This window comes from Colobus angolensis, unplaced genomic scaffold (genome assembly GCF_000951035.1).
Source record: "Colobus angolensis palliatus isolate OR3802 unplaced genomic scaffold, Cang.pa_1.0 Scaffold269, whole genome shotgun sequence".
In the NCBI taxonomy this organism is placed as follows: Eukaryota; Metazoa; Chordata; class Mammalia; order Primates; family Cercopithecidae; genus Colobus; species Colobus angolensis.
The window spans coordinates 877,400-885,979 of NW_012115921.1; the positions used below are offsets into that span (position 1 = coordinate 877,400).

The 8,580-nt window shown below is 40.3% G+C and overlaps 1 protein-coding gene across 2 annotated transcripts in view; it reads right to left on the minus strand.

Annotated features, from left to right (window-relative positions):
* Positions 1 to 8,580, minus strand: part of TMEM41B (transmembrane protein 41B) — a 37,559-nt gene that overhangs the window by 5,842 nt on the left and 23,137 nt on the right. For both annotated transcript variants that reach the window (XR_001002379.1, XM_011947609.1), the window contains exons 3-6: positions 6,677 to 6,805; positions 2,399 to 2,492; positions 1,673 to 1,777; positions 450 to 588 (exon numbers count right to left, since the gene is read on the minus strand). Coding sequence is in view for 1 of the 2 variants with exons in the window: in XM_011947609.1 (XP_011802999.1) it covers positions 450 to 588; positions 1,673 to 1,777; positions 2,399 to 2,492; positions 6,677 to 6,805 (467 nt within the window). In the remaining variant the exon portion in view is untranslated. The remainder of the gene's footprint in view (positions 1 to 449; positions 589 to 1,672; positions 1,778 to 2,398; positions 2,493 to 6,676; positions 6,806 to 8,580) is intronic.

Here is an 8,580-nt window from a genome sequence, read left to right on the forward strand (position 1 = left end):
TCCCAGCTACTCGGGAGGCTGAGGCAGGAGAATGGCGTGAACCCAGGAGGCGGAGCTTGCAGTGAGCCGAGACTGCGCCACTGCACTCCAGACTGGGCGACAGGGTGAGACTCAGGGAAGAGGAAGGGGAAGGGACATAGGAGAAAATTGCTCAAAAAAGGCAATTTGATTTTTTTTCCTCTCCACTTAGAGGTCCTGCTTAACTCTCTATTATTAAAATGATATACAGTAGAAAGTGCTCTTCTTTAAAGAGGCAACACAAAAATAACCTAAATCAACACAGTGCAACAAACACTTCTGAGTATCTATTTATACAGCCAGGCTTTGTGCCCAAGAGTTCTAGATGGTGCTGGCATATCTGCAGAGAGCATGCATGCAATCTAGATCAGCTGGACACTGTTAGATATGTACACAGTGAGCTCACACACGGCAAGAACCAGAGGCCTTACCTAGAAAAGTACCAATAAAAAAAACTTTCAATGGCACGTTTATCACAGGAGATGTGATATTAATAAACCAATTAGGCAGAAATGGTGTTATTCTCAAAAATATAATGTAGTTAATGAGATGTTCTCTATGACGTTCAACCTGTCATAAGAAAGAAAATAATTAGCATCAGATTGAGGAAAACTTCAAAATAAGTCGCTTAATATAAACACCTTATTTCAAATTCTCATTCCTGATACTTTAGAGCATACCCAAGACAAATGATCAGGCTGGCATGGTGCTTCATGCCTGTAATCCCAGCACTGTGGGAGGCCAAGGCAGGTGGATCACCTGAGGTCAGGAGTTCGAGAACAGCCTGGTAACATGGTGAAACCCATTTCTACCAAAAATAGTGGTGGCATGCGCCTGAAATTCTAGCTACTTGGGAGGCTGAGACAGGAGAATCTCCGGGAGGCGGAGGTTGCAGTGAGCCAAGATGCACTTCAGCTTGGGCAACAAGAGTGAAACTCTGACTCGAAAATAAATGAAAAGAGAAAAGAAAAGATCAAAAAAGGCCAGTGGTGACTCATGCCTGTAATCCCAGCACTTTGGGAGGCTGAGGCAGGAGGGTCACCTGAGGTCTGGAGTTTGAGACCAGCATGGCCAACATGGTGAAACCCTGTCTCTACTAAAAATACAAAAAATTAGCTAGGCGTGGTGGCATGTGCCTATAATCCCAGCTACTCGGGAGGCTGAGGCAGGCAGGAGCATTGCTTGAACCCGGGAGGCAGAGGCGGCAGTGAGCCGAGGTCATGCCACTGCACTCCAGCCTGGGTGACAGAGCGAGACTGTGTCTCAAAAAAAAGAAAAGAAAAAAATGCGCTGAGAGTTGGCTGATACAAGTGTTTCAATAACACATACACAGAATACTGTATTAACATAAAACAGATAGGTATCTAATTATGTGGATGCCTTTATACTGACACTTTGACTTCTCTGCTGATTGAATTTACTAGGATAAAGAATTAAAATTACCATCACAGGTCTAAAACATTTGTATGTGAAATTATTAACATTCATATTTGCCTACCACCTATTTTTATTTGGTCAGAAGATAGCTGTTATTACTTAACTTAGGAAATAATTTGTGTTGGGTTAATACATGTAGCTAATTCATGCAGGCACTAAACACAGACCTTCCAATTAACGAAGAGTTACATCACATAATTTAAGAATACATGTTTACCTGCTGTGACCATTTTACTGCTTTCTCTGTTAGATATTTGTATACAACTGGTCTCCCAACTAAATAGGAAAGCATATAACAAAAAGAGGCACCAAGTCCAGAACACTGGAAAACAAAAAGAAGACATAAGCATTTTGTATTTTTCTGTCTTACTCACATTGATTTATTCACTTGAGTAAAAGCTCAATTAATTTACTTCTTTCGGAGGTGGGGAGGGTACTCTGCAAGACATCTCTTGTGCAGAGATGATCTAGTACTTTCTCAGACCAAATTGTACCTCAAATGAGATCAGCTAAAACAAACTGGCACTTGTGATTACACCTAGTGACTATATCCAAATAATTAATGCTAGGCTTTAGCCTAAGAATAAAATTTCAGGAGCCAATTTCCAACCTCCTCCCGACCCCCACAATTTCTAAGCTTGAAAACACCACCTCTGGCCCTGGGACTTAACTCATTGTGCTCACCAATACTCCTTTGGACTGTTGCAGTTACAAAATCCAATAGGAAAGAAAAGCTAAAACATAGCTTATAAATGCAACTAAGTTTATAATTGGTCTGTTCTGGGGGAAAAACAAATTGTAACACCTCCTTGTGAAGGGACTTTAACTCCTCTTAAACTAATGAGTTTATGCTTACATAGACTAGTGGGATTGAAATATCATCATCCTCATCATTCTATTGTTTTTTTTTTTCAGTCTCCCAATTTTATTTTTTCATACTTACCAAACAAACAAGAAATAAGGCTAGTGGAAAGGGATAAAGAAACCCTGAAAGTATACTGAGAAATATAGAGCCTGGAATAGCAAATGTTTGCAAGCTGGTAACTTTTAAGTTAAGGATTAGAACACAATTAAGTGGAATTTTAAAAGACAAATGTAACATTTCGGGAAAAAAGTATAAATACAGAAATTATCATATAATGAGATTATATCCAAAGGTCTAGCCTCTAAGTTGACCATTTACTAAACAGTATCATAAATACTAGCAAGTGTGCGCTACTAAAAGGTTTCCAAGACAAAAATCCAGTATGTACTAGATACAGAGGAATCGGGCACTTTGGGGGAGGAAAAAAGAAAAGGTCTTCCGTAATCTTTCAGTGCTTCTCTAATACATTTTACTCCCAAATGTTTTCAGGGAAATCATGTACATATAATTATTTCTAATTATGAAGATTTACCTAAATTCACTACTCATTTTAAAGGAATAGGAGCTACAAGAGAATTAAAAAAATAAGAAAAATAAGAATAGAAATTATAAAATATAGTAAAAGTCACAAATCTTATTTATTTTTGAGAAGGTGACCTTCTCAAAATTTTTGCTTTGTCACCGAGGCTAGAATGCAGTGGCACACTCATGGCTCACTGCAGCCTCAACTGCCCAAGCTCAAGCAATTCTCCCACTTCAACCTCGCAAGTAGCTAGGATCACAGACGTGTGTCACCATGCCAATTTTTATTACTTGTAGAGATGAGGTCTGGCTATGTTGCCCAGGCTAGTCTTGAACTCCTGGGCTCAAGTGATCAGCTACTGCTTATCTTCACTTCCTCAGAGGAGATTCTCTCCTTGTTCCCTGTGACCTGCTTTACTATTCCACTATGCTACTGAAACTTCCTCATAGCCAATAGTAATAACTTTTTCTTAACAGTCACCTTTCAGTGATCCCTGCATAGGATTAGACTTCATCCTGCATGAAACATGGCTTCAGTGAACTGTACTTTTTCTTCTACATTACAGATAATTTCTTCTCTAGATTTTTCTCTTTGCCCTCAAATCTGAAATTTCTCTAATGTTCAGTTAGTCACACTCTCCCTTTCCTTTGATAAATTTGGCAATTTCCATGGCTTCAAGTAACCACATATAGTACCAAAACTCGAAACTCTCTGATCAATCAGCCTCAAATTTTCCACCTGTCTCCTACATGTCTCTGTTAAAAACAAAATACACACACACACACATTTTGGGTTAAGATTGTATTATATGGGCCGGGTAGGGTGCCTCATGCCTGTAATCCCAGCACTTAGGGAGGCTGAGGCGGGCGGATCACAAGGTCAGGAGATCGAGACCATCCTGGTCAACATCGTGAAACCCTGTCTCTACTAAAATACAAAAAATTAGCCGGGCGTGGTGGTGGGCGCCTGTAGTCTCAGCTACTCGGGAGGCTGAGGCAGGGGAATGGCTTGAACACGGGAGATGGTAGATTGCAGTGAGTCGAGATCTCACCACTGCACGCCAGCCTGGCAACAGAGTGAGACTCCATCTCAAAAAAACAAAATAAAACAAAAGATCATATTATGGATAGTTTCACACATATATAAATGTAGAAATACTCAATGTAAATGAGTTGATGGGTGCAGCAAACCAACATGGCACATGTATACCTATGTAACAAACCTGCAATGTTGCACACATGTATCCCAGAACTTAAAGTATAATAAAAAAAAGAAAGAAAAGAAAGCAAGACTCCAAAGGATAAAAGGAGATAAATGGAAATTTTCCCTTGAGGAAATTGAGAGAGGCAGGAATAAATGAGGACAAGTTCCCAGAAGTGTTTTGTTGTTTTTGTTGTTATTGTTTAATGCAACTGTTTTTTTTTTCTTTTTTTTTCCCTAAAATTTGGTGAAATTCCTACTTGTCTGAAAAGGAAACCTAAAATTAGAGCTGAAATTGGGGAAAAAAAACAAAGTTGAGAAACTAATGTCACGATGCTCTATATCAACATATTTCAGGCTGGGTGTAGTGGCTCATGCCTGGAATCCCAATACTTTGGGAAGCTGAGGGTGGATCACTTGAGACTAGGAGTTGAAGAACAGCCTGGCCAACATGATGAAACCCCATCTCTAATAAAAATACAAAAATTGGCTGGGCACAGTGGCTCATGCCTGTAAACTCAGGAGGTTGGGACACAAGAATCACTTGAACCCAGGAGGCAGAAGTTGTAGTGAGCCAAGATCATGCCACTGACCTCTGGTCTGGGCAACAGCGTGAGACTCTGTCTCAAAAAATAAAAATAAAAATAAGGCTGGGTGCAGTTGCTCACGCATATAATCCTAGCACTTTGGGAGGCCCAGGTAGGAGAATCATGAGGTCAGGAGTTCGAGACCAGCCTGCCCAACATAGTGAAATCCTGTTTCTTACTAAAAATACAAAAACTGGTCGGGTGCGGTGGCTCACGCCTGTAATCCCGGCACTTTGGGAGGCCAAGGCGGGCGGATCACGAGGTCAGGAGATCAAGACCATCTTGGCTAACACACTGAAACCCCGTCTCTACTAAAAAAGTACAAAAAATTAGCCAGACGTGGTGGCAGGCTAAGGCAGGAGAATGGCATGATCCCAGGAGGCGGAGCTTGCAGTGAGCCGCGATCGTGCCACTGCACTCCAGCCTGGGCGACAGAGCGAGACTCTGTCTCAAAAAACAAAAACAAAAACAAAAACTAGCTGGGAGTGGTGGTACGTGCCTGTAGTCCCAGCTACTTGGGAGGCTGAGGCAGGAGAATGCTTGAACCTGGGAGGCGGAAGTTGTGGTAAGCCGAGACCGCGCCATTGCACTCCAGCCTGGGTAACAGAGTGAGACTCCATCTCAAAAATGAATAAGTAAATATAGGCCAGGTGCAGTGGCTTACGCCTGTAATCGCATCACTTTGGGAGGCCGAGGCAGGTGGATCACCTGAGGTTAGGAATTCAAGACCAGACTGATCAATATGGTGAAATGCTGTCTCTACTAAAAACACAAAAATTAGCCGGGCACGGTGGCATGCTCCTGTAGTCCCAGCTACTCAGGAGGCTGAGACAGGAGAATCGCTTCAGCATAGGAGGCAGAGGTTGCAGTGAGCCCAGATCGCTCCACTGCACTCTAGCTTGGGCAACAAGAGCGACACTCTGTCTCAAAAAATAAATAAATCAATAAAATAAATAAAAATAAAAACCCCACATTTTTCAACGTCCAAATTGTTTAATGTCATTAAAATAATTCCTTTTCGGCCAGGCGTGGTGGCTCACGCCTGTAATCCCAGCATTTTGGGAGGCTGAGGTGGGTGGATCACCTGATGTCAGGGGTTTGAGATGATCCTGGTCAACATGGTGAAACCCCGACTCTACTGAAAATACAAAAATTAGCCGAGCATGGCGGCAGGCGCATGTAATCCCAGCTACTTGGGAGGCAGAGACTGGAGAATCGCTTGAACCCAGAAGGTAGAGGTTGCAGTGACTAGAAATTGCACCATTGCACTCCAGCCTGTGTGACAAGAGCGAAACTCCATCTCAAAAAAAAAAAAAACTGTTAAAAATTATGATTATTTTTACATCAAGAGGTAATGTCTTTCATTAACTGAGAAGATCTGGAAAATAGTTTGGATAAGAATAAAAGATATTAACAAATCAGAAATGAAAAATTAAACTCCACAATTTGCAAAATTAAGCACCCACAGCATAAGCAGTTTGAAATAAAGCTATTTTCCTGACTAGTTAAAATGTAATATATTTCTATAAAATAAGTATCTATCAAATTATAAAAAAATTCATTCCTTTGAATAAGTATCTTAAGAATTTTTACAAAGGAAACAAGGCAAGAAAAAAATCATGAACAAAGGAGATTCATAATACGTATCTATAAAAATTAACACATACCTCCAAACCTAAGAGAACAATTATAAAAATACTATTTTGACTAGTAATTTAAAATACTTATATAAACTAATATCATCAGTTAATTAATACAATTATAAATCAAACCCATAAAATAATATGCAGTAAAGGAAAATGTTTGATAAATGAAAAAAGCAGAATACAAAAGAACCAAAAGAACTTGTGATAATATTCAGACATAAAAACAGTTCAGGAAACAGGATTAAAGTGATAATTTTTTTCCATTTCAAATTTTCAATTATTTAATATTGTTACACTGCAATAACAAATTTTAAAAGGAAAATATGTATAAATGAAGAGCGGACCTTTTACACTTTTTCTTGAACAAAATTAGAAAACATGTTTTCAGTTAAAAGGATACAAAATATATGTAGCAAAATAAGCTACAAGTACTTGAACATAAAAGGTGTCCTTATATTTGGATAAAACTTTTCCTAGAGCCTTGGCATCATCCATATCTCTGGGAACCTTCATATTCACTCTTTCTTCTCTAAAGAAATAAAGTGAAAAATTTTAGAACAGAATTTTGCCAAGATAACATCAAAGTCAAGTTCACAACATGAAGTTTTATCCAAAATGATTTGATGCCTTGATCTGTTAAGTCTAAATTAGCAATTTTTAAGTTTAAAAGTTTATAATGTTTTCTTCTGTTTTGAGACATAGAGTCTTGCTCTGTTGCCCAGGCTGCAGTGCAGTGGTGGAATCTCAGTTCACTGCAATCTCTGCCTCCTAGGTACGAACAATTCTCCTGCCTCAGCCTTCTGAGTAGCTGGGATCACAGGTGTGCACCACCATGCCCAGTTAACTTTTGTATTTTTAGTAGAGAGGAAGTTTCACCATGTTGCCAGGCTAGTCTCAAATTCCTGTGCTCAAGTGATCCTTCTGCCTTGGCCTCCCAAAGTGCTAGGATTACAGGAGTGAGCCACCGCACCTGGCCTATAAATTATTATTTATTTTATTTTATTTATTTTTTTTTTTTGACACAGAGTCTCACGCTGTTGCCCAGGCTGGAGTGCATTAGCGTGATCTCGGCTCACCGCAACCTCCACCTCCAGGGTTCAGGTGAGTTTCCTGCCTCAGCCTCCCAAGTAGCTGGGATGACAGGCGCATACCACCATGTCTGGCTAATTTTTGTATTTTTAGTAGAGACGGGGTTTTACCATGTTGGCCAGGCTGGTCTCAAACTCCTGACCTCAGGTGATCTGCCCACCTTGGCCTCCCAATGTGCTAGGATTACAGGAGTGAGCCACTGTACCCGGCTATAAATTTTTTAATGCTTTAATATAATTTCATGAGACAGGCAATTTTTTCTTTTTAATGTCTCAGCAGAATCAGACAGGTAATTTATACATGAAAGTTCTGGATGACACAAACCAAGGGTTAAAGGCATTTGTTCCAACATCAAAATAAATTTTGACTTGAATATAAGAAATGAGCCACTGACCAGGCACACTACTAGTGGCTCACGCCTGTAACCTCAGCACTTTGGGAGGCTGAGGCGGGTGGATCGCCTGAGGTCAGGAGTTCAAGACCAGCCTGGCCAACATGTTGAAATCCCGTCTCTACTAAAAATACAAAAATTAGCTAGGTGTGGTGGTGCACACCTGTAATCCCAGCTACTCGGGAGGCTGGGGCAGGAGAATCACTTGAACCCGGGAGGCAGAGGTTGCAGTGAGCTGAGATCGTGCCACTGCCCTCCAGCCTGGGCAACAGAGTGAGACTTCGTCTCAAAAAAGAAAAAAAGAAATGAACCACAGATGTTAGTATATGAAAAACATTTAACATCATTTTGGGTAATCCTGATGATAAACCAAATAATAATTTACAATGAAAATTAAGTAAAAATGTAACAAATTCATAGTTTATTTTCTTGAATTCACAAAAAACTGCAAGTTTTCCATTACTTTTACTCTATATTTGGCACTTTGTTTGGAACTGAATGATTTCTTGCTTAGGGAAGCCTCGAATAATCACCTTTGTGTTTCATGCATATTATGATCATTTGTGTTGTTTGTTTGTTCTACAGGCAGGCTCCCATGCTCTGTCACTCAGGCTGGATGGAGTGCAATGGCACGATCACAGCTCACTATTACCTTCATCTCCTAGGTTCAAGCGATCCTCTCACCTCAGCCTACTGAGTAGCTGGGACTGCAGGCACGTGCCACTATGCTCTGCTAGTTTGTTTTTATTGTTTGTTTGGTTTTTTTTTTTTTTTGAGACGGAGTCTTGCTCTGTCGCCCAGGCTGGAGTGCAGTGGCCGGATCT